The 27,887-nt window shown below is 35.2% G+C and overlaps 1 protein-coding gene across 1 annotated transcript in view; it reads right to left on the bottom strand.

Moving 5' to 3' along the window:
- Window positions 1–27,887, bottom strand: part of CLGN (calmegin) — a 58,245-nt gene that overhangs the window by 8,318 nt on the left and 22,040 nt on the right. Inside the window, exons 5-12 of the mRNA XM_082728469.1 lie at window positions 26,527–26,668; window positions 22,846–22,927; window positions 21,236–21,428; window positions 17,517–17,706; window positions 4,314–4,427; window positions 3,985–4,135; window positions 1,543–1,758; window positions 364–489 (exon numbers count right to left, since the gene is read on the bottom strand). Coding sequence (XP_082584595.1) covers window positions 364–489; window positions 1,543–1,758; window positions 3,985–4,135; window positions 4,314–4,427; window positions 17,517–17,706; window positions 21,236–21,428; window positions 22,846–22,927; window positions 26,527–26,668 — 1,214 coding nt within the window. The remainder of the gene's footprint in view (window positions 1–363; window positions 490–1,542; window positions 1,759–3,984; window positions 4,136–4,313; window positions 4,428–17,516; window positions 17,707–21,235; window positions 21,429–22,845; window positions 22,928–26,526; window positions 26,669–27,887) is intronic.

Below are 27,887 nucleotides of genomic sequence, written 5' to 3'. Positions count from 1 at the left end.
AATTGAAAAAACAAGGCAGAGGGTCATAGGGGAAGAGAGGAAAAAAATGAAACAAGACAAAACCAGAGACGGAGACAAACTGTAAGAGATTCTTAATTATCAGAAACAAACTGAGGGTTGCTGGAGGGGTGGGAGGCAGAGGGATGGGGTAACTGATGATGGACATTAAGAAGGGCACACGATGTAAAGGGCACTGGGTGTTCTATAAGACTGAGGAGTCACTGACCTCTACCTCGGAAACTAAAAATACATTATATGCTCATTAACTGATTTTAAATTAAAAAAAAAAAAGAATCATTGCTCAATAGAACACCTAAACACTGAGAGATTTATTTTAAGTTGAAGGAAATTCAATTTCTTTACCTTGACTTTTCTTGGCCAACAAAATGAAGCAATTAATGCTATTGGAAGCCCTACTGTCACAAAATAAACGAACCAAAGCCATGGGCGCTCTTCAGCAGCTGCCATTAATTGTTTAAATATACCAGGCTATAGAGGAAATAAGCATGAAAATGAAATTCAGATTTTATAAACATTAATTAGGAAATACCCCCTACAAATCTCCAACTTATTTTACATAGATGTTGTATATTAAAGAGTGATGAACTTGTAGGCTAAAATATTCTATTTTCTCATCTTATACACTGCAGTTTAAACTCTACTGGCATGTATCAAGTAGTAATAGAAAATATATCTACCAGTAAGAATTATGAAAACTTTTATTTTTTTGGTAAGCTTAAGGATAGAACTACTCTTTATGGATATATTCTCTCCTTCATTTATAAGTATACAATGCTCAATAACTCATTCTGGTTCTGTACTTTTAAAGAACTTATTAATAAGATCAACCTGGGAATTATTGTTTTCATTTTTTTACTAAGAAATTTCACACACCATCTTCAGCGAGGAAACTGTTTCTCTCATTAAAATAGAATCTAAAATCATTAAGTGTCTAAATTTAAAAAGTCTCAAAATGAAAACCCCTTTACCAACTCTTTTGATGGCTTTTGCTAATGTCCAAAGAAATCAAATATAAGGTATTTTTCTTTACAGAAACTGATTTTAAAAATACACTCTCCAAGATGCATTGTGTCAAAATATTTAGCTTAATATTTCTAAACAGTGTTAAGATTTGAGTAAAAAAATACTGGAACACAATTTAATAATAAATTTTAAAATCCTCTGTACTCCTCTAAATGAAATATTTTTTAAATGAATAAAGAATAATATTTATATCACTGTTACCACTTAGGCCGTGAATTGACTAGATGATCAGGATATTAAGTAGTCTCCTTATAAATAGCAAGTAGGTAATTAAATCCCATTATGCTATCATAATTTAATGAAGACATACAAATATATATAGTCCATGATATAGTTCATGATGATGTCATGTCATAATATAGTAAGGCTAAATATTTTATCAGCAAATTTATTTAAGTACATTTAGTAATTATTGTGTATCCTTTATCTTTTAAGGGTCATTTGTATAACCTATAACCAGGACGAAGTCCTATGACTACTCTATGGTAAATACTGTACCTCGTTAGCATTTGCTACCATTATCTTCACTCCCCAACCATCTGCAGCCCAGCGATCTGCTATTTCCTTTTCTGAACAGATAATAAAATTATCAAAGTAGATATCAGAGGTCATAGACCAAAGCTCTAAACCAAGAGCGCGGAAAGAAGTCAGAAGAAATGGATGATCATCTTCAAAATAATCTGGATTAGGAATTTTTCGAGGACTCCAGATTCCCTGGAAAAAAATAATAAAGAAAAAATAATTTAAAGACATATTCAAATAAAACAATCTCATCATAAATGCTATTGAAGAAGTCACTGTTGTCTGTGAGGCTCCTGGGTGGCTCAGTTAAGTGTCCAACCCTTGATTTTGGCTCAGATCATGATCTCAGAGTCGTGAGATGAGCCCCATGTTGGTCTCCATGCTGGGCATGGAGCCTCCTTGGCCTTCTCTCTCCCTTCCCCTCTGGCCCTTCCGTCTCGCTCTCGCTCTCTCAATAAACAAACAAATAAATAAAATAGAAGTCATTGCTGTTGAATGAAATCAGCAGTACTAATTGGAGAAAAAAGAAAACGTTAACAGATACTAACTCATTAGCAAGTCATTGGAAATAAGAACTTGGTTCTTCTCATTCTGTACACAATGTCCTCTATGAATAAACTACAAAAACAGGTAAAGGGAAAATCCAACACACACACAAACTTGAGTAATTAAATTTTACAAGTAAGCGATACTATTTTAGACAAGTTTTTTTTTTTTTAAATAGACTTTATTTTTTTTTTAAAGATTTTATTTATTTATTTGACAGAGAGAGACCACAAGTAGGCAGAGAGGCAGGCAGAGATAGAGAGGAGGAAGCAGGCTCCCTGCTGAGCAGAGAGCCCGATGCGGGACTCGATCCCAGGACCCTGAGATCATGACCTGAGCCGAAGGCAGCGGCTTAACCCACTGAGCCACCCAGGCGCCCCTAGACAAGTTTTTTTTTACACTCAGTAAAATTATTCAAAGCAAGAAGTTATCAAAATTACACAAATCAGAGAGATCACTGTATGGTAAATATGAAGCCACTTGTTTTGTTTTTAAAAATTTTTTAATAAAGTACTTTTTAAAAAGATTTTATTTATTTATTTGAGAGAGAGAGAGAGAACACACACAAGTATCAGGGAGGGGCAAAGGGAGAAGGAGAAGCAGACCCTTCACTGAACAGGGATCCTGATGCAGGGCTCAATCTCAGGACCCTGAGATCATGACCTGAACTACAGGCAGATGGGAAGCCACTCCTTTTAATATATACCCATGAGGGGCATCAATTATCAGTCATGGTTAAATCTCAGAAAAAAAATTGAATGTAAAAGTTCCTGATTGATTAAACTCAACCAAATCAAAAAATTCAACAATATGATTACTCACTCACTCCTCCATCATATATGTCTATTCTGTACCAGGCACTATGCCAGAGGCTAGGGACCGAGTGATGATCAACAGAGACATGGTTCCTTGATTAAATTTAAAGTAATGAGGGAGGGGCGCCTGGGTGGCTCAGTGGGTTAAGCCTCTGCCTTCGGCTCAGGTCAGTATCTCAGGGTCCTGGGATCGAGCCCCGCATCAGGCTCTCTGCTCAGCAGGGAGCCTGCTTCCTCCTCTCTCTCTGCCTGCCTCTCTGCCTACATGTAATCTGTCTGTCAAATAAACAAAATATTTAAAGTAATGAGGGAGACAGACATTCAACAAAGAAGTTACCAAATTACCGAGTCTGTGATTAATGCTAAGAAGAAAAAGTTACAGTAAACAAATGGAATATGTAACTGCATCCCTATAATAAATATTAGAAAATGTCAATGAATAATTAGATAAAGCTAGAGGGTTAAATGGATAACATAGAGATTTCTACCCCAAAATCTAGGTATACTCAAAAGATACCTAATTCATATCTTAAAAAAATCCAAAGTTTAATAACACCAGAAAATAAGCAGCACATTAATTAAACACAGGCATCAATTACTAAAATGTACAATGTGAGGTCTCCTACATAGAACTCATTTCTTATGTTTAATTCTAACATAGAACTTGATTTCAGAGTAATCATCAACTACTAGGGAAAAAACAGTATGTAGTGATTGATCTTTAGTGCTTAATATTATGCCCCCAGAAAATTACATAAAGAATAATTTACTTTTTTTTTAAAGTAAACTCTATGCTCAATGTGGGGCTTGCGCTTAGAATGCAGACATCAAAAGTCACATACTTTATGGACTGAGCCAGCCAGGTGCCCCAAGAATACTTTACTTTTAAAATATAAATTAGCTGGAGTCTATTTTCCTTGACTTCTTAAGATAGTTAATACATACTATCACAAATCAAATTTCTAAAAGTTAACATAACGTTATCAGTAACTGATATATAATGGAAGTATCACAGCATTTTAAACTGTACTGTGGAATTGGAACAAGTGGTTTTTACCTGGTAGTTAGGATTATCTATCATCGGTGGTCTCCACACTCCTTTGTATTTGGGGTTATCTATCAGTGGAGGTGTCCACTCACCACACCCAATTCGACATGCTGGATTAGAAATACGAGGTGCCTCCCATTCTCCATCCATGTCTTCATTCCTTAGGAAATCAGAAAAAAATTCAGCATAAAAGTGCCACAGATGAAAATGTGTATCTACACATTTACAGTGACCTCAAGTACAGCGAGCAACCTCAGTCTCTGTCAGTCATATGAACTAGTAACAAAAAGCAAGTAAGTAATGTACGAAATTAACATGTGAAGATGAAGAATGTTTACCAGTCATCCGGTTTTTCAGCATTAGGATCTGGAATAAATTTTGGTTCATCATCAAGCCAGCCATCAGGTTTAACAACACTTAAATCTTCTATTTGGGCAGGTTCACTTTCATCCCTGCAAAGACAGTATTTTGTGCCAAGTATTAATTATTCAAAAAGTTTAAAAATGCGTATGTTACAAAATTCATATGACACCAAAAGTCATTTTCTTCCCTCTTTGGGCCTACTACTACCTCCATCTCTCATCTACCCAAATCTTCTGCTAACTTGTCACTTTCTTGTATATATTCCCTGGTGTGTTCCATGCATACACACACATTTGTATACATTCTCTTTTTTTTTTCTTTTTTAAACACAAATGATAGCATTCTTTTTTTTTTTTTTAAATATTTTATTTATTTATTTGACAGGGAGAAAGATCACAAGTAGACAGAGAGGGAGGCAGAGAGAGAGGAGGAAGCAGGCTCCCCGCGGTGCAAAAAGCCCAATGCAGGGCTCAATCCCAGAACCCTAGGATCATGATTGAGCCAAAGGCAGAGGCTTTAACCCACTGAGCCACCCAGGCGCCCCACAAATGATAGCATTCTATACAGAGTATGTTCAACAGTGCTTTTGTTCACTTTAACACTCATTCATTCATCAGTAAACAGATACTGGAAGCCTACTATATGCCAAGATAACTCTATAAGCTATTTCATGTACAGTTCTAAACAGTTATACAGTTTTCTAATTTGTGGATAAACCATAATTTATTTAACTCAACTACTGTTGAGGGACATTTAGTGTTTCCAAAAATGTACTATTTCAAATAATGCTATAATGAATATCCTGGAATATATTAGGAATTAATACAAAATTAGCTCTCTGTCAGCTATATATATTGTATTTTTTGATATAGTTATGATAGGTAGTTTTTTTTCTGCCCTATTCAAATAATTTTATTTTCATATAGTTGAAATTTACTGATATTTCTTTTATGATTCTCAATTTTATGTCATGTTTGAAAATGTCTTCGCTACTTCAATATAATTTTTTGTCTCCATACTTAATTCTAGTAATTTTTGTAGTAATTTTGTATTTTCATTTAAAAATAACACTTAGAAAACAAATTCTAGAGTATATAATCATAGTAAGTACTGAATAGAACTACTAATTTTAATTTTCATCTTTATAGAAAAGTTGATATTTTAAACAAGAGGTTACATTATGATTTTTCAAACTAACCAAAGTAACAAAATAAACTCAAATCATCAACTACCTATATGTAAAGACTTGCACTTGCCTGACATCAATGTTACCCAGTCTGTCTGAGCTCAGAGTAACTAGAGTTTATAATTTAAGGGAGTATTTCTTTTAGCAGTTTATAAAACAAATTCTAATATGTATCACCAATCAGAAGAGGTTATTATAAGCAGTTTCTCTCATTTAAAGGCAAACTTACTTCTCGGCCTTACTTTTCATGGATAGACAAACATGAAACAACATAAGAAAATCCACAAGGAGAGATGTTGTCCTGCCCTTTGTAAGTATGAATTCATGAAAGTTATATATTAATAAATGACTTTTTATTAATTTTTTAAAAACCATACTGTTCTTCCTACCTTGTAAAAGCTGCTTCCCTATCATACTATTTGCTTGAAAACAAAGACATTTTTTATTACTAATCAGTAGCTCTCTTTATCTATAAGAGAGTTAACAAGTAAATACTTTTGGTTATCCAGTAATACCTACTCTATTTCTGAGTAGGTAGTAACCCCAACTTTTACAAACAAACAAGAACTTGAAGAAATAGGAGTAGACATTTTCCAAAATGAAGCAGAGAGAAAAAAAATTGGTTTAAGGAATGAATTGATCCTCAGCGACCTGTGAAACAATATAAAGCAGTCTAACATACATTTACATGGTATCCCAAAAAAAGAGATGGGAAGGCACATATATTCAAAGAAATAATAGCCAAATATTACCCAAATTCGATACAAACTATACAGCCACATCCCCAAAAGTCAAAAGCAAGGCAAACACACACACCACCCCAAGGCACAGCAAAACCAAACTGCTGAAAATAGTAACAAAGAATCTTAAAAACAATCAGGAAAAAATTACATATTAGGTAAAGGAGTAAAAGGATGAGAACAGAAACAATACAAGCCTCAAGATAACTCAAGAAATGATTGTTTTAAAATAATCATAAACTTATAAATTCATAGTGAAAACATCCTTCAAAAATTAAGGTAAAATAAATTTTCAGCCTGGGTGGTTCAATGGGTTAAGAATCTGCCTTCGGCTCAGGTCATGATCTCAGAGTCAGGGGACGGAGCCCCACACCCAGCTCTCTGCTCAGCAGGGAGCCTGCTTCCCCCCCTCTCTCTTGCCTGCTGCTCTGACTACTTGTGATCTCTCTTCTCTCTGTCAAGTAAATAAATAAAATCTTTTAAAAAATAAATTTTCAGATAATTAAAAGTTAAGAGGATTCTGTGACAGCAGACATGTACCACAATATGTTAAGAGAAGTTTATCAGAAGAAGGAAAATGGGGCACCTGGGTGGCTCAATTGTTAAGTGTCTGCCTTCAGTGTGGGTCATGATCCCAGGGTCCTGGGATTGAGCCCCACCGTGAGCCCCACATAAGCCCAACAATGAGACCCACATAAGGCTCCCTGCTTAGCAGGGAAGCTGCATGTCCCTTTCCTTCTGCCTGCCACTCCCCTTGATTATGCTCTCCCTTCCTTCTCTCTCTCTCTTTCTCTGTGTGTAAAATAAGTAAATAAAATCTTTAAATAAAAAAAAGGAAAATAATAATAGATGAAATCTTTAACTATACAAAAGAAGAGTGTCAGAAAAGATAACGAAATAATAGAACTTTCTCCTAATAACTGTCAGATTAAAAGATGCTGACTGAAGAAAAAATATGTGTGACCTTCATAGTATATATAGAGAGGAATTAAATGAATGATAATAGCATAAAGGATGGAAGGAGGAAAATATAAGATCCTTTAAGATTAAAGTAGACATAAAGTAGTAAAATGAGAGTAGCTTGAAATAAGTTGAGATGCATATTGTAAACCCTGGAGCAACACTAAAACAATAAACCACAGAGGAAAAGGTAATATGTCAATAGGAAAGAAAAAATAAAAGACTAAAATAAAACAAGGGAACAAAAACTCCTGAAAGCAAACCCAAGCCAATTACTTAGCCTGGCCCCTGATAATGGCGGGGCAATCCCACTTCTGGCAAAGACACTTGAGAATCACTACAATAGGCCCCTCCCCAGAAGATCAACAAGAAACCCAGCCAAGACCAACTTCATTCACCAAGGAGAACAGCGGAATTCTAGAGGAGGAGAAAGCAAATCTTATCTGGACAAAATGTCACCACGAAAAAAGAACAAGAGGCAGTACTGAAGGCTGGGGACCTAATCAATATGGACATTGGTAATATGACAGATCTAGAGTTCAGAATGACGATTCTCAAGGTTCTAGGCCGGACTCGAAAAAGGTATGGAAGATATTAGAGAAACCCTTTCTGGAGAAATAAAAAAACTAAAATCTAACCAAGTTGAAATCAAAAAAGTTATTAACGAGGTGCAATAAAAAATGGAAGCTCTTACTGCTAGGATAAATGAGGCAGAAGAAAGAATTAGTGACAGAGAAGACCAAATGACAGAAAATAAAGAAGCTGAGCAAAAGAGAGACAAAAAAATACTGGACTACAAGGAGAGAATTCGAGAGATAAGTGACACCATAAGACGACACAACATTAGAATAATTGGGATTCCAGAAGAAGAGAGAAGGGAGTAGAAGGTATATTGGAGAGAAATTATTGTAGAGAATTTCCCTAATATGGCAAAGGGAACAAACATCAAAATCCAGGAGATGCAAAGAACACTCCTCAAAATCAATAAAAATAGGTCCACACCCCGTCACCTGATAGTAAAATTTACAAGTCTTAGCGACAAAGAGAAAATCCTGAAAGCAGCCTGGGAAAAGAAGTCTGTAACATACAAGGGTAAAAACATTAGATTGGCAGCGGACCTAACCACAGAGACCTGGCAGGCCAGACAGAACTGGCATGATATATTCAGAGCACTAAATGAGAAAAACATGCAGCCAAGAATACTATATCCAGCTAGGTTATCATTGAAAATAGAAGGAGAGATAAAAAGCTTCCAGGACAAACAAAAACTGAAAGAATTTGCAAACACCAAACCAACTCTACAGGAAATATTGAAAGGGGTCCTCTAAGCAATGAGAGACACTAAAAATAGTAGATCAGAAAGAAACAGAGATAATATACAGTAACAGTCACCTTACAGGCAATACAATGGCACTAAGTTCATATCTCTCAATAGTTACCCTGAATGTTAATGGGCTAAATGTCCCAATCAAAAGACACAGGGTATCAGAATGGATAAAAAACCAAAACCCAGGGTGCCTGGGTGGCTCAGTGGGTTAAAGCCTCTGCCTTCGGCTCAGGTAATGATCTCAGGGCCCTGGAATCAAGCCCCGCATCGGGCTCTCTGCTCAGTGGGGAGCTTGCTTCCTCCTCTCTCTCTGCCTGCCTCTCTGCCTACTTGTGATCTGTCTGTCAAATAAATAAATAAAATCTTTAAAAAAAAAAAAAAACAAAACACCAAAACCCATCAATATGCTGCCTACAAGAAACTCATTTTAGACCTGAAGACACCTCCAGATTTAAAGTGAGAGGGTAGAAAACAATGTACCATGGTAATGGACATCAGAAGAAAGCTGGGGTGGCAATCCTTATACCAGATCAATTAGATTTTAAGCCAAAGACTATAATAAGAGATGAGGAAGGACACGATAAAATACTCAAAGGGTCTGTCCAACAAGAAGACCTAACAATTTTAAATATCTATGCCCCTAACATGGGAGCAGCCAACTAAATAAACCAATTAATAACAAAATCAAAGAAATACATTGACAATAATACAATAATAGTAGGGGACTTTAACACTCCCCTCACTGAAATGGACAGATCATCTAAGCAAAAGGTCAAAAAGGAAATAAAGGCCTTAAATGACACACTGGACCAGATGGACATCACAGATATATTCAGAACATTCCATCCCAAAATAACAGAATACACATTCTTCTCTAGTGCACATGGAACATTCTCCAGAATAGACCACATCCTGGGTCATAAATCAGGTCTCAACTGCTATCAAAAGATTGGGATCATTCCCTGCATATTTTCAGACCACAATGCTCTGAACTAGAACTCAATCACAAGAGGAAATTTGGAAAGAACCCAAATACATAGAGACTAAACAGCATCCTTCTAAAAAAATGAATGGGCCAACCAGGAAATTAAAGAAGAATTGAAAAAATTCATGGAAACAAATGATAATGAAAACACAAAGGTTCAAAATCTGTGGGACACAACAAAGACAGTCCTGAGAGGAAAATATATAGTGGTACAAGCCTTTCTCAAGAAACAAGAAAGGTCTCAAATACACAACCTAACCCTACACCTAAAGGAGCTGGAGAAAGAACAACAAAGAAAGCCTAAATCTAGCAGGAGAAGAGAAATCATAAAGATCAGAGCAGAAATCAATGAAATAGAAACTAAAAAAACAATAGAACAAATCAACAAAACTAGGAGCTGGTTCTTTGAAAGAATTAATAAGATTGATAAACCCCTGACCAGACTTATCAAAAAGAAAAGAGAAAGGACCCAAATAAATAAAATCATGAATGAAAGAGGAGAGATCACAACCAACACCAAAGAAATACAATTATAAGAACATACTATGAGCAACTCTATGCTGACAAATTCGACAATCTGGAAGAAATGGATACATTTCTAGAGACATATAAACTACCACAACTGAACCAGGAAGAAATAGAAAACCTAAACAGACCCATAACCAGTAAGGAGATTGAAACAGTCATCAAAAATCTCCTAACAAACAAAAGTCAGGGCCAGACGGCTTCTCAGGGGAATTCTATCAAACATTTAAAGAAGAATTAATTCCTATTCTCCTGAAACTCTTCCAAAAAATAGAAATGGAAGGAAAACTTCCAAACTCATTTTATGAGGCCAGCATCACCTTGATCCCAAAACCAAATAAGGATACCATCAAAAAAGAGAATTACAGACCAATATCCTTGATGAACACAGATGCGAAAATTCTAACCAAAATACTGGCCAATAGGATCCAACAGTACATTAAAAGGATTATTCACCATGACCAAGTGGGATTTATTCCAGGGCTGCAAGGTTGGTTCAACATCCGCAAATCAATCAATGTGATACAATACATTAATAAAAGAGAGAACAGGAACCATATGATACTCTCAATAGATGCTGAAAAAGCATTTGACAAAGTGCAGCATCCCTTCCTGATTAAAACTCTTCAAAGTGTAGGGATAGAGGGCACATACCTCAAAATTATCAAATCCATCTACGAAAAACCCACTGCAAATATCATTCTCAATGGAGAAAAACTGAAAGCTTTTCTGCTAAGGTCAGGAACACAGCAGGGATGTCTGTTATCACCACTGCTATTCAACATAGTATTAGAAGTCCTAGCCTCAGCAATCAGACAACAAAAAGAAATTGAAGGCATCCAAATTGGCAAAGAAGAAGTCAAACTATCACTCTTTGCAGATGATATGATACTATATGTGGAAAACCCAAAAGGCTCCACTCCAAAACTGCTAGAACTCATATAGGAATTCAGTAAAGTGTCAGGATATGAAGTCAATGCACAGAAATCAGTTGCATTTCTTTAAACTAACAACAAGACAGAAGAAAGAGAAATTAAGGAGTCAGTCCCATTTACAATTGCACCCAAAACCATAAGATATCCTAGGAATAAACCTAACCAAAGAGGCAAAGAATCTATACTCAGAAAACTATGAAGTACTCATGAAAGAAACTGAGGAAGACACAAAGAAATGGAAAAATCTTCCATGCTCCTGGATTGGAAGAATAAATATTGAGAAAATGTCTATTCTATCTAAAGCAATCTATACATTTAATGCAATCCCTATCAAAATCCCATTCATTTTTTTCAAAGAAATAGAACAAATAATCCTAAAATTTATATGGAACCAGAAAAGACCTTGAATAGCCAAAGGAATATTGAAAAAGAAAGCCAAAGTTGGTGGCATCACAATTCCAGACTTCAAGCTCTATTACAAAGCTGTCATCATCAAGACAGTATGGTACTGGCAAAAAAACAGACACATTGATCAATGGAACAGAATAGAGAGCCCAGAAATAGATTCTCAACTCTGTGGTCAACTAATCTTCGACAAAGCAGGAAGGAATGTCCCAATAGAAAAAAGACAGCCTCTTCAACAAATGGTGCTGGGAAACTTGGACAGCCACATGCAGAAAAATGAAATTGGACTATTTCCTTACACCACACACAAAAATAGACTCAAAATGGATGAAGGACCTCAATGTGAGAAAAGAATCCATCAAAATCCTTGAGGAGAACACAGGCAGCAACCTCAACCACAGCAACTTCTTCCTAGGAACATCGCCAAAGACAACAGAAGCAAAGACAAAAATGAACTATTGGGATTTCATCAAGATCAAAAGCTTTTGCACAGCAAAGGAAACAGTTGAAAAAAACCAAAAGGCAACTGGCAGAATGGGAGAAGATATTTGCAAACGACATATCAGATAAAGGACTAGTATCCAAAATCTATAAAGAGTTTAGTAAACTCAACACCCAAAGAACATATAATCCAATCAAGAAATGGGCAGAGGACATGAACAGACATTTCTGCAAAGAAGACATCCAGATGGCCAACAGACACATGAAAAAATGCTCCACATCATTCAGCATCAAGGAAATACAAATCAAAACCACAATGAGATACCACCTCACACCAGTCAGAATGGCTAAAATTATCAATCAAGAAATGACAGATGCAGGCAAGGATGCGGAGAGAGGGGAGCCCTCCTACACTGTTGGTGGGAATGCAAGCTCGTGCAACCTCTCTGGAAAACAGCATGGAGGTTCCTCAAAAAACTGAAAATAGAGCTACCCTATGATTGCACTACTGGGTATATATCCTAAAGATACAAACATGGTGCTCCAAAGGGGCACATGCACTAGAATGTTTATAGCAGCAATGTCCACAATAGCCAAACTATGAAAGAACCTAGATGTCCATCAACAGATGAATGGATAAAGATGTGGTGTATATATATATATATATATATATACAATGGAATACTATGTAGCCATCAAAAGAAATGAAATCTTGCCATTTGTGACGACACGGATGGAACTAGAGCGTATTATGCTTAGCAAAATAAGTCAATCAGAGAAAGACAACTATCATATGATCTCCCTGATATGAGGAAGTGGAGATACAATGTAGGGGGTTTGGGGAGTAGGAAAAGAAAAAATGAAGGAAGATGGGATCAGGAGGGAGACAAACCATAAAAGCCTCAATCTCAAAAAACAGACTGAGGGTTGCTGGGGGGAGAGGGGACAGGAGAGGGTGGTGAGGATATGGACATTGGGGAGGGTATATGCTATGATTTGTGCTGTAGAATGTGTAAACCTGGCAATTCACAGACCTGTACCCCTGGGGATAAAAATACATTATATGTTTATTTAAAAAATTAAAAATTAAAAAAATAAATTAAAACAAAATAACTCAATCTAAAAGAATTCAGGAAAAATATTTTCTAACGTATGGAATATATGGGACAAACAGAAAACAAGTAGGAAGAAAACAAGTACAATTTATCCAACCATATTAATAATTACATTAATAATTACATTAAATGTAAATGGTTTAAAAGAGAAGACCACATACAGGTTGCCTATAAGAAAATCAATTAAAAAAATAAAGGCATATATAGGTTACAGGTAAATAATGGAAAATAATATTCAATGGAAACATGATTTTAAAAAAAGCAGGACTGTTGACTCAGTATAAGACTAAAGCAGATGTTAAGATAGAGTATTACAAGAGTTTATAAAGAAGGATATTATTCATTCCCCAAATTTCCTTCAAGAAACATATTGACCACTTACCCAGCAGCAGTAAATGTTCTTTCACCAAATTAAAAACAAAACAAAACAAAAAACAACTAAAAAGAAGGACATTATTCTATAATAATAAAGCAGTTAGTTCCTCAAGAGGTCATGATATACTGCAAATAGATGTAGTAACAGATCTTCAAAATACATGAAGCAAAAATTAACTCAAAGGAGATATGGACAATTCTGTCATCATAGTTAGAGATTTTAATATTTTTCTCTCAGTGAGAGAACAGATTAAAAACCAATAAATATATAGACACATTCAACCACACTGATGTAATTAACATTTGTAAATTTTCTGACAATAGCATTAAAAGTTGGGAGTCAAAATGAAAATTTTATCTGGGAAATCCCAAATAATTGCCACCAAAGCAACACATTTAAAAACACATGGATCAAAGAAAAAAATCACTAATGAAATTAGAAAACAACATGAACTGAATGACTGAATGTTCTTATAAGTAATATATATTTGTGAAACATAGTGAAAGCAGTGTTTAGAGAAAATGTATAGCTACTTCTACCAGGAGAAACTTTCTAACTTAATAAGGCAAAAAAAAAAAAAAAAAAAAAAAAAAAAAAAAAAAAGAAGCAATAATTTGCTTCAAGGAAGAAGAAGTAACAAAATCTTAAGAAGGTCAATAAATGGGAAAAAACTAAAACAAAGCCAGTTTTTCTGAAAGATCAATAAAATTAATAAACTTCAGGGTGTCTGGGTGGCTCAGTGGGTTAAGGAGCTGCCTTCAGCTCAGATCATGATCCCCGGTTCCTGGGATAGAGCCCCGCATCCAGGGCCCCTGCTCAGCGGGGTGTCTGCTTCTCGCTCACCCTCTGCTGGTCCTCCTGGTGCTCTCTTACTTGCTCTCTCACTCTCTCAAAGAAATAAATAAAATCTTTAAAAATTTTTTAAATTGATAAACCTCTAGTTAGATACATTATGAAAAAATGCAAATTACCATGTTAGAAATGAAAGCAGGCTCATCAGTACAGATCATTACAGACATGATGACAAGAGGTGTTGAAACAATTAGACATCCATATTTTTAAAAAGTAATCTTGTTTTAGATTTCACACTACATACAGTTAACTTAGAACAGAATTTTAGTTACTTGTCTAGAAACAAAGATTTCTTAGGTAAGACACTAAAGTCATGAATCATCAAAGACAAATATTGACAAATGGAACTTCACGAAAATTTAAAACTCTGTTCTCTATTAAGAAAATTAGGACAATCCTCAGAGTGAGAGAAAATATCTGCATGATGCGTATCTGTATTAATTATTGCTGCATAAACACAAAATTTCAGGGCTTAAAATAATGTTTATTACTGTGGTTTCTGAATCTGGGCACCCCTTCCTGGGTCCTCTGCTTAGGGTGTCTGACAGGCTGGAATCAAGGAATGTGCCAGGACTGCAGTCATTTCGGACTGAGGCAGGAGCTTCTGAAATAGGTTCCGATAATCCCTGCCTCCCAGTACTCATGCCCACATGTGCTCCCCTCTCCTTGAGTGTAGGTTGGACCTGAGAACTTGCTACTAATGAACAGAAATTACTGATGTAACGTTACTTACAAAATTGAGTTATAAAAGGCCATCTATTAGTTTCCTGAGGTGCCGTAACTACAAACTACAAAGTACCACAAACTACAGCCTTAAAATGACAGAACTCTGGAGACCAGAAGTTAAAGTTCTGAGAGGATACTTCTTTCCTTCTCCTTAGCTTCTAGTGATGCTGGCAATACTTGCCATCTGCTGGCTTGGAGATGCATTACTTTAATTTCTGCCTTCGTTGTCACACGGTGTTCTCCTTGTGCGTATCTGTCCAAATGTCCCTCTTCTTCTAAGAACACCAGTCACATTGGATGTAGGGCCCATCCTAATTCAGTATGACCTCATCTTAATTATATCAGCAAAGATCCTAATTCCAAACAAACTCATAATCATGGGTTCTGAGTAGATATGGGTTTCTGGAGGACCCTATTAACCCAGTATGAACTGTGACTTCCATCTTCTCCACACTCTCTCTTCCCTCACTTTTGCTTCCTTGAAGGGAGCTACTATATTGTGAGCTACACTATGGAGAGGCCTCGACTACAAGAAACCAAGGAAGGATTTGGCCAACATCCAGCAAGGAACTGAGTCTCTCTCTGTGGAGAGGTCTAGATTGCAAGGAACCAAGGGAAAACGACTCTGGTCAACATCTAGCAAGGAATTGAGGCTCTCAATCCAACGATGACAAGTCAGCCCCTCAACAAACGGAACGCTGCCAAAACACACTTGGTGGGTTTGAAACTGGAGCCATTCCCAGTTAAGCCCTTTAGATGACCACAGTTTCAGCTGACATCTTAACTGTAGCCTGTGAGAAACCCAGAGCCAGAAGACCCAGCTAAGCTGTTCTCAGATTCCCGAATCACAGAAACTGTGAGATAATGCCTCAAGCTGCTAGGTTTTGGGATAATCTGTTACAGAGCAAAACGTAACTAGTACAATACCTGTATCCAGAATATAAAGAACTTCCATAACTCAATATAAAAAAATGACCCAATTAAGACAAAAAAGTTGAAAAGATACTGGATCAAAGAAATGATATGAATGGCGAGTGAGTGAAAAGTGGCTCGACATGATTAGTTATCAGGGAAATGCAAATTAAAACTACATTAGATATCACTACAAACCATTTAGAATAGCCAAAGAGAAACAATAATAAACAGATCAAAAGATCAAAAGGTACAAACTTCTATATAAAATGAGTTAAGTCCTGAGGATGAAAGTACACCATATGACTACAGTTAATAATCCTGAATTGTGTATTTGAAAGCTGCTAAGAGAGCAGACCTTAAAATTTCCCATCACACACATGCGTGTTAGATACACACACACACAAATTTGTACCTATGTGGTAATGGATGTTAATTACACTTAATGTGCTCATCATTTTGGAATTTACACATATACCAAGCCATTACGTTGTACACCTAAACTGATACAATGTTATATGTCAATTATATCTCAGTAAAAAACAGGTAATACCAAATGCTGTACATGTATAAGATCTATAATTCTTACTTAATATTGGTGTGAATGCAAAATGGTATATCCTTTTGGAAAATATTGACAGTTTCTTAGAAATTTAAACATATACTTACTGTATAATCCAACAATCCCTCTCCTTGGTATTTACCCAAGAAAAACAAAAAATTATGTCACAAAAAGCCCTGTCCACAAGTGTTTATAATGGCTTTATTCAAAATTGCCCCAAACCAGAAACAACCAAAACTTTCATCAATGTGTGACTGGATAAACAAATTATAATAAATCCCTACAGATCCCTAAAACAAAACTAACTACTGATATAAACACAAATATAGATGAATTTCAAAACATTTCTTAGTATGGTGTATTATATTGATTGATTTTCAATATTAGAATAACCTTGCAGTCCACCTGGTTAGTGAATATTGTCCTTTTTATATTTGCTGGATTTTAATTGCATGTTTTCTGTCAGATTTATCAAAGTGTAATTTTCATATGGACTAGTTCATTTATTTTAGACATTGAGTTCTATGTGCACAAACACTGAACATACGGCTATTTTAAGCCCAGTAATCATTAACTGAAAAGACTAACTATATAAAATATACACAAACATATATGATAAAGATTAACCTAGAATTAAAATTAAAGTGTTGGTGCTTTAGAGTCGTGGAATTCTACCCCCTGACACACACAACACACAGCATTGGAAATACACACAATAAATACTGAAAAAGGTAAGAAAATTAAAAATTAATTAAAATGAAAATGAAGATACTTAAAAGACAAGGATTTACGAAATCTATTTTGGTTTTCTTTGGAGGGGAAGGGCAAAGAGAGAGGGAGAGACAGAATCTAATGCAGGACCCATGCCCAGGGCAGAGCTGGATGGGGAGCTCAATCTCACAACCCTGAGATCATGACCTGAGTCAAAATCTAGATTCAGATGCTTAACTGACTGAGCTACCCAAGTACTCCGACAAAATCTATTTTAGGAAAGTATTTCACCCAAAATAGTCAAAATAAGTAATTTTAATGTTTAAAAGAGAAGCTTTACTGGTTGTAAACTTCACTTATATGGAATATCTCATTACTGAATTACACCAACTAATCTTTGTTACTGAATTCTTTACTTACCAGTCTTCTGGTTTGACAGCAGAAGGATCAGGGATTTTAGCTCTTTCATCCCATTCATCAGGCTTTTTATCACTGGGATCTTCAATTTCTTTGGGAGGATTGATAGGAGGAACCACATCTTCTAGTAGGCTTCCTTGGTTTACAACTATTTGATCAATTAATACTTCAAATGTGTCATCTGGATTCATCACTAAAGACCAATTTAAATATATTACACTTATCATAATGACTGACATTTTAAAGATAATCTTCTATCTTCTAAATAAGAAAACCACCCTATATTTCATGGGTAAATTTTTTTCTCAACCAGAAATCGAGGAATTACAATGCATTAAAAATCAAAATATGCTAAGATCACTAGGTAGAATGTTTTCTAAAACCAAAGATAAAATTTTGTCTTAAGTAAAAGAAGTTAATGAAATGCTCCATTAATTCTCAAATAAAGAACATCCAATAACTCGCTCAGTTTCAGACCCTCACAACCAGTCACCTTCATTGTTTTATAATTACAGAATGCATTCCAATCTTATTTTTTTTAAAGCTTTTATTTGTTTATTTGACAGACAGAGATCACAAGTAGGCAGAGAGGCAGGCAGAGAGAGAGAGAGGAGGAAGCAGGCTCTCTGCGGAGCAGACACTGGCTCGATCCCAGGACACTGGGATCATGACCTGAGCCGAAGGCAGAGGCTTTAACCCACTGAGCCACCCAGGAGCCCCTTCTTCAGTATCTCAAATAACTTTTTTGAAACTATCTCAAACTTCAAAAGTTGTAAATGTACTACAAAGAATTTTTCTCATGAACCACTTGAGAGTAAGTTACTGACCTCACGCACATCATCATCCCTGTGTGTTTTAATGTCTGTTTCCTACAAACGAGGACATTCTCCTATACAAACTCCAATCTAGTCACCAAAATCAGGAAATTCACACTGATACATGACTACCATTTCCTAGAAAATTTTAAAGTTCACCGGCACTTCAAATTCAGTAATTCATACATTGTAGTGTAAAATACCTTAAGGTTGATTGAAAATATACAAGCTTAAACTTAGGTCTGTTTGGAGGTGAATTCCAGCTCTCTAAAAGTTCCCAAGCCAAAAGTTTCATAATGAACTCCCTCTTCCATTGTAATGACAAAATAAAAGTTCTCGCCTCCTTCTGTGAACTTGGGGGCGGGGGGTCACTGGGTAAACTGTATGTCTTTGGAAAGAATGGTAGATGAAAATAGATGCCTAACATTTGCTTTCAGTAAGTTAGGGAAGTAGGAACTGTCAACAAATGTTGGGATCATCCTGACTTAGTAAGTGGGCTACCACTTTCTGAAGAAATGGTTCTGAAGCAAAAACAATCGCCAGAGGCTTCAGTCACAACAGTACCAAGTTACTTATAGCAAAATCAAAAACTACAATCTATATGCAAACTCAAATAATGCAAACACCGTTTTCTCCCTTCTCTCTCTCTCTCTCTCTTTTTAATTTGACAGACAGAGATCACAAGTAGTCAGAGAGGCAGGCAGAGAGGAGGAGGAAGCAGGCTCCCCATGGAGCAGAGAGCCCGATGCGGGGGTTCAATCCCAGAACCCTGGGATCATGACCTGAGCTGAAGGCGAAGGCTTAACCTACTGAGCCACCCAGGCGCCCCATCCCTTCTCTTTTCCTCCAATATTTCTTCCTCTATTACAGCTGAGATTATAAAACTGTATTACTATGCAAAGGAAAAAGTCAAGATTTAGGCAGAGCCAAGAGTAAGATCTTAAATGTAAAAAAGTACTAGATTCTTCCCAATTCAAAAAAGGTATTTCTCAATAAAAATCTTGAAAACAATGTGCTGAATAAATTTTGCAACTGAAATTTTTAGAAATTACAATTAAAACAAAAAAGTATGTGACAAATACTCATATGTGGAAAAAATCTTGTCTAAAATATACTAAATATTTAAAATGAATTTACAGTAACAGGCCTTGGATTATAAAGCGTTTTAAGGTACTCTATATGGTTCTTAGAACAACTACAAAATGATGTAAAAATAAAACAGTAGTGCAGAAAAGTGTTTAAAAAGTCACTCAATAATCCTGGTATGACAAAGTTTTGTGTGTAGTAGTAAGAACACAAACGTTTACGAGTCATACTTGAAATTCAATTCTAGTTACTTTTATTTCCTAGAGCAAGTTGCTTAACCTAAGTTAAGGTAAAATAAAGAGAAACTGCTCACCTCACATGATGGTTCTAAACAAACTATCAAGCACAGAGTACAGTAGTCCCTGGCGACTAATGAAAATTAGTTCTTTTTTTCTAGTCTTTCTATTTACATAATTTGTCTAATGGCCCCCATGATGATGCCCCTCCAATCTGAATCTCATTTTCTTTTGATCTTTTTAAAAAAGATTTTATTTATTTATCTGAGAGAGAGACAGTGAGAGAGAGCATGAGCAAGGAGAAGGTCAGAGGGAGAAGCACACTCCCTGCAGAGCTGCGAGGCCAATGCAGAACTCGATCCTGGGACTCCGGGATCATCACCTGAGTTGACGAAGGCGGTCGCTCAACCAACTGAGCCACCCAGGCACCCTTCTTTTGACATTTTAATATTATAAACATTTCCCCCTATGGCTAAACACTTCCACAGTTGCCATTTTTGTATTGTATACAACATTCTTACTGTAACATTCAGGTTGCTTTAAATTTAGTGTATTTTTACACATAGCTCTTTTTCTTCTGGATTATTTTCTTTGGATAATCCTTGAAAATGGCATTGTGGTTTCAAAACACATAAACTTATGGTCTTTGGTAATATTACACCAAGTGGCTTTTCACCAAGTTTGTACAAAGTCTAATGAAATTCATTTGCCCTGTTCTAGTTGTAATTTCTCATTATCTCTACAGATTATGTTCCCCCAAAACATCCAGATCTCTTTTCCAATTTCAAAAACAGCTTTTTATTATCATCAATGCTCCCATTAAAAATAAAACTGGTCACTGCCCTGGCAGACAACATGAATGTTTCTGCAGCCATAGTCTTTGGAAAGGAAACTGAAATACCTTAGTACTCGAGAGAATTGTCCTGTCAAGTTCTGACACACTGTGATTTTAAATAATCACGGACACATCAAAGCTCCATAACCACACATACTTGGGAAGGGGAGAAACAATCCCTTGTAATGTTCCTCCCTCAATGTCTACAGAAACGCCCATGTTCTAAAGTAAAGCTAAATATGTTAATACAATGGTTGCTCAAGACCTCATCTTTCAAAGTGTAAGTATGTGCCACCACCACCATGAGGTCGGGTCCAACAATAATCACAACTGCCTGTAAAGTCCAAGCTTCTGAGCTTGCCATCAAGGACTCCTTCCTCTTTAATCTTATTTCCCAGTCTCCTGTTATACAGCACCACTAATGTCAGAGCACCTAAAATATCCTCTTCTTCTCCTATTTTCCATGTTCTATCTACACTTCGAGACTAGTTAATATACAATCTCCTTTACTGAGTTTTCTCTGAGTCTCCAAACTGGGAGGAATGTTGCCTTTGAACTCTTACCTCATCTGCACCTCACATACAGCATTTACTTTCTACCTGCACTACATGCATGAAAATTAGCCTGAAAAGGTAAGCTCCTTACGGTGGGGAGGTAGGATCCATGTTTGTTTCTCCCAAAGCACCTGCCATGAAAATATCAGTAGTCAGTAAATATTTCTGAATTAATGAATCAATTAAAAGGATATACCAAGGGTATAAAGATGAGTCTTCCTGTCTGTAAAGAACTTTTTAAGGTCTACATCTGGAGGTTTGGCATGTTTCTCTTCAAAAACTCCAGTTTTAGGATGTTTATGTCTGAAGATAAAATGAAGTTTATAATCTTCTCCACATTTATCTGGTCCAAACATAATGGTATAGGATGTTTTATCATAAAAGTTTTCCTTCAAAGAGAGATGTGTTGGGATTAGTCCAGAATCAGAGTATTTAATGAATTTTTCTATTCTATCCAGTTGGGTAGAGGTTATAAGAATGTATTAAATGCTAAATCACCAAAGAATTATTTGACATACTTGACAATAAAGGATGCAGAAAAACGACAATTTTTCTCTCAAAAAGATTTTTAAAAAATGCATATGCTACTTCCCTCCTGGAGATGTAGGAGAGAAACTGAAACCACTTTATCAACATCATAATAAACTTTGATTACTTTATATAAATCTGTACTATTAATATTTTGTTAAGAAACTTAAGCACAGAGAAAAGCATACTCACCACTTTAAGACTACAATGATTACTCAGTACTATTATTCAAGAGAACACCAGAAAATGACCTTCCTGAGCACAGAGCAAAGAGAGATTCAGACACAAACACAGACATAGAGACATGCTCCCTGTTTTTCTACTAGTAATTTGTCTTTATTTGGCATGGCCTATTAGCTAAAAGCATGGGATCTGTTGTCAGATCCCGGGGTTCAAATCCTACCACTGCCCTTACACAGCTGTATGTGGCCCTGAGGAAATTACTTAGCCTTGGTGTAGTCCTGTTTTGCTACTTTTCAAATATGGACATAATAATAGTACCTACTTTACAAGGTTTCTCTGAGGATTAGCTAAATTAATCAGATTACATGCTTAGCATTTAAGTTTATTATGTCATTATATCTTTGAGTGATGGTCACCTTACAATACCCAAAACAAGAGCTCTAACATACACTACCAATGGGCTCCCCTTTAACTAATTCTAAGAATAACAACAGGAATCCTTTAATCCACGTCTCACAGCCAATGCACAGCCATGCAGTCTGACAAATATGTCACTGAGGTCTCATTTATCTTCTGTTATGTGCAGAAGCCCTGACACAGCCCAGGCAGGAGAATGCTACAAGTGTTTCCAACCTGATACACTTACTTCTTTCTCAAAACATTTTTAACCACGTTATTTCTGGCAGACTCCCAATTCCTGAACTGGCCCACCTTTTTTATTTGGTTCTTTGGCGATTTTGTTTTACTGCTTTGCTCTGTTATTTTACTTCTCTGAACAAACTTATGATTGTTAATTTGTAAAGAAAATAACTCTAAGCTGATCTTTCAATGACATTTATAAGCACCATGTTATTTTTTATGTATAAACATGGCAAACTTTATTATGTTGCTAAAGATTATAAAACTGATGCCATCAAGTAACACAGCTGTGTATGAAATTTGAAGGCACACTCTGAAAGCTATACACACTCAGGCTGGTTAAAGATTGTTAAGGTTCTTTTTGATTTCAGTTGAAAATAAAAATTTCAGTTTTCTCATTTACTCCTTTAAAATATTAACTTTAATAAGGTTTTCTTAAACATTAAAATATCATACCAGATTCAAATCATCAGTGTCTGCTAGGAGTTTAATGTATGCACCTCCACAATCAATACCATCTTGAAAATTTACTTCATATCTAAATGAAGGGAAAAAGAATCATACTGCTGATAAATTAAAAAATTACTAATTACTCTTTAAAATTGAATGTATTACTCTCAGTTCATTTAAACACAAATGTTTCACATCACCAAAAGTTCTTATAAAGCATATCCACAACATACAGGAAATAAGCAGAAATGCTTTGTCTAGGCACATCCTTAAAACATGCAAAGTAGAATGATTATAATCAACTATAGAAAAGCCAACCAACTTGTTGAAATAAGTTTTCCCATCAAAACTTGCTGAATTAAGGGTAAGATACTTTAAAACTATAATAGGAAACTTCAAATTCAGATAAAGCATACACTACACATATTTCTTTATAAACTAAAAAATGAAGATTATGAGGACCATAGCTACAGCAACAGATTTCTAAGAAATTGCTGATAGATATATCAAGTTCATTAATTTGTACTGTAATTCAACTATACCTAAACCATATTAAAATAACTGGTACATTTAATTAAATACCTCCAGCAAAGAGATTTTATAATCTCAGTCAATAACGTGAAGTATCTCAGACCTTAACAGCCAGGAAATATAGAAAAACAACTGAAGGCATGAACAGATATGAGAGCTTTTTCATAGATTTGCAACACTGTGTAATTTTCAGCAGAAGATTTTCTTGTTGTTTTGTTTTTATAAAGGAAATTGTCTTGTTTAGGCAAAAGATACAGACACATCGAGCAGTATTTAGGAATAATTCTTGGTAAATTATTGATTACATATGAAATAATCAATGAAATAGCCCTTAGAGTAAAAAACAGTAAAAATCAAAATGGCTGTGATTCAGTTTCATGAATTAAAAGAAATGAAAACTAGAGAAGTAACAGGAATCAGTGATCATCTTAAGAAAGGACTGCAGTTTAAAATTTTTCTAAAAAAAAAAAAAAAACTTCAGGGATAACAAAGGTAAAAACAACAAAAAAATAGCATACAAAACTCTGAAAGTTTGGACCCAATTAGTGTATATATTTTACACTGAAGAGAACAAAGGAAATACAGTAAAATTTTAAGTGATTGTCTGAGTTGCCAAATTATGATGATCTCTCCTCCTAGTTTCTACTCTGCTTGGTTTCTCAAGAAGCGTACAATGGGGTTTACCAGCATGTGCTTTGGAGCCAGAGAGACCTGAGATTTATTCTTGATTCTGCCACTTATTCTAGTGACACTGAAGGTAAAGTCCAATTATTCAAGCTCCAGGACCTCAAAGGATCATGATGCTTAAATAATACCATGCACAGCAACGGACAGATGTCCAAAATGTTAGCTTCTGTTATGATCAAAAGAAAGGGGTTGGTGTTTTTTTTTTTTTTTTCATTTTTTAAATGAAGAATAGTTTGTATTCCTCAAAGCCTTGTCACTATTTTTATTTTAAGCACTAGCCAACAAAGAAAAGTTTTTTCATTTATAGACTATAATGTAAAAGAAATGGTACACAATATGAACTAAAGGTAAATATTAATTATTTCAGGTAAAATAAAATAAAAAGATAGTTTTATTTTAGGTGATCAATGGACAAAGGGTTCTGTGAAAAGTAAGATCTGAAAAAAAATGATGTAAATTGTCCCTATAAATATGAACATAGCTTTGTGGTTATAATATGCCTAGACCTAATCATTATGTCTATTTCTCCCATTGCAAATGTGCAGAGTTTTCAAATCATTAACTTGTGCCTAACATAAACAACTCATAATGGATTAGAGATAACTGAATGTGTGTCTCATAACCCAACTGCTGCTCTTCCTTAGTCACAGGTAAGAGGAGGACATGGAAGATACTTGGCAACCCTAATTCCTGAGAGTATCATTTCCCACACTCTCCTATGAAGCAGTGATTATTGTTGGTGGGGGAAATATATCTGGAAGACACAGTACTGAAGTCAGACATGGGTTTTTGCATGTAGAACTTCTTTCTCCGAGTCTAAATGGGCAAGCAAATATGCTTCCTTATGTCTACAGTAAGGACATGCTTCATTTCTAAAACTTGTATGACCACAAAATGCATATTAACACAATCACCATTTGGGAAAAGCAACTTGAGAGTAAATTTATATTGTGAATCCATTGTATTTATAGTACTTAATATAAAATTTATTTATCCCATTTCATTGTTGCAATATTAAGAGAAGACATCTACTCTCCTTTAAGTTGTTTTAAGCATATCAAAGCATATCAAAGACTGCTATTCAATTCTTCTTGGCTTTCCTTTTCTTTTTTTCAGGACATAATTTCCAATTACTTAATAATTGTTAAAGACTTATATCCAATCTTTGCTTCTATCTTTTGCTTACTTGCCTAGTAGTGGTTTATACCTTCTAAACCACTAAATTTTATTCATTTTACTCTGAAAATCACTTTCTATTATTTTTTTTTTTTTGCTCTATCATTTAGGCCACAATGGGTCAAAATAGAAAGTGATATTATATCCAACTAAGTTTCAAAGAAAAATAGGATTACTTTCAAACTTTGAAGAAAAAAGAAAAGCCAAATCCTGAATCACAACAAATACTATCAAGCTCAAATATTAGTGCCAATAAGTACTTGTAAAAATATTTTTAATTTGTTAATAGTCATATATTCCTTGACATTATTTAAAATTTTAAATTTATTGACATGACAGCGCAACTAAGCCAAAGCAACACAAGTGAAAAATGAAGACAAATACACCAAATGCCATATTTTTAAAAATTTCTAACACACAAAATGACACTGTAGTTATCCTATGTAGGAACATGTTTAACATGATAACAAAAAAACACTGAAGTGGTTCTAGAGTGATATACTTTACAGTTAATATTTATGTTGTCATTAATTTTAGACAGCCAAATCTTCTAACAGAAGGGAGAAAATGATATTTATGCATTTCCTTTTCTTTGTTTTTAATTTGAATTTTATCAGGCTTTTTAATTGTACTTGTACACATCTATTTTGCTTTATATCAATTTTATGTAGGTGAATATTGAAAAATTTCTACCTGATTTTATGATGGTATACGTGTAAGCAATATTATACTAAAACTAGTTTATGGCACTTGTGTGGGAGGGGAGAGAAGGATTGTCTGTGTAAACATGTGCCTCTGAAACTAATAATACACTATATGTTAATTACATTGAATTTAAATTTTAAGAAATTAAAAAATAAAAGGTGGAAAGACACTGATCTATATATGCATACCCTTTTTAAAATACGTTTGTTTCCTTTAAATCTTATAACTGGTTTAACAGCGACGTTTATGGTTCCATTCTGAATACACTGATGTTAATATCCTCAGAGCAAGGAATTTTAAGAAAGGAGTTAAAATAAAAATGGTGATTTCAGTATGTATTCTACACTCTATGGTGGCAGAATTTTTTATATTACTATATATATATAGTTTTTAAATCAACCTGGCTTTCCCTCAAAACCTCAAAGTATCTGTGTGTATAAATGCATTATGTATTTAAGTAAGTGAAACTAAAAAGGAAATCTGATTTTTATGCCCATTTTATACCCATTATAGCTATATTCAGAAGCCAAATCATACAAAACTAACACAAATTTCAGAAAAAGTACTGAAAAACATAGTAAAACTTACTGAACGATCAAGGGTTTATCAGCAAAAATGAAGGGTTTTGCTAATACAGCAGCTATTGCATGATGCTTTGCTCTAGATTTCAGTACCAGACCTCTGTCACCAGGCACTCGGTTCTCTTTCAATTCTTCTATTTCCCATCTTCCTAAAATATAAAGCAAAGCAATTAAACAAATCTAAAACACTGACTTACAGATTATTTACCAGCAGTGACCCATAAGATTTTTTCAAAAAGGCTGATGTGGGAAAAATAAAACAAAATTTTAAATGAATGCACAGAAATCAGTGGTACTTCTATATACAAGCCATGAGACAGAAGAGAGAGAAATTAAAAGAGTCGATCCCATTTACAACTCCACTCAAAACCACAGGATACCTGGGAATAAACCTAACCAAAGATACAACAGCTCTGTACTCAGAAAACTAGAGAACACCCATGAAAGAAACTGAGGAAGACACAAAGAAATGGAAAAACATTCCATGCTCATGGGCTGGAAGAACAAATACTGTGAAAATGTCTATGCTACCTAAAGCAATCTATACATTCAAAGCAATTCCTGACTAAATACCATCAAATTTTTCACAGACCTGGGACAAAGAATCCTAAAATTTGTATGGAACCACAAAAGACCCAGAATAGCCAAAGGAATGTTAAAAAAGAAAACCAAAGTTGGTGGCATCACGATTCCAGACTTTAAGCTTTATTACAAAGCTGTAATCAAGATAGTATGGTACAGGCACAAAAACAGACACACAGATCAATAGAATGGAATAGAGAACCAGAAATGGACCCTCAACTCTACAGTCAATGAATATTAGACAAAACAAGAAAGAATATCCAATGGAATACAAGACAGTCTCTTCAACAAATGGTGTTGGGAAACTTGGACAGCCACATGCAGAAGAATGAAATTGGGCCATTTCCTTACACCACACATGAAAATAGACTCAAAATGGATGAGACCTAAATGTGAGACAGGAGTCCATTAAAATCCTAGAGGAGAACACAAGTTCTGTGACCTCAGCCACAGCAACTTCTTGCTAGACACGTCTCCAAAGGCAAGGGAAACAAAGGCAAAAATGAACTACTGGGGGACTTCATCAAGATAAAATCTTTGGCATGGCAAAGCAAACATTCGACAAAACCAAAGACAACTGACAGAATGGGAGAAGATATTTGCAAATGACATATCACATAAAGGGCTAGTATCCAAAACCTATAAAGAACTTGTCAAACTCAACACCTAAAGAATAAATCATCCAATCAAGAAATGGGCAGAAGACATGAATAGACATTTCACCCAAGAAGACATCCAAATGGCCAATAGACAAGGAAAAAAAGCCCCATATCACTCGGCATCAGG

The sequence above is a fragment of the Mustela nivalis genome (genome assembly GCF_964662115.1).
Source record: "Mustela nivalis genome assembly, chromosome: 4".
NCBI classification, from domain to species: domain Eukaryota; kingdom Metazoa; phylum Chordata; class Mammalia; order Carnivora; family Mustelidae; genus Mustela; species Mustela nivalis.
The sequence above is the reverse complement of the archived record's forward strand: the minus strand, read 5'-3'. Positions and strand labels throughout refer to the sequence as shown.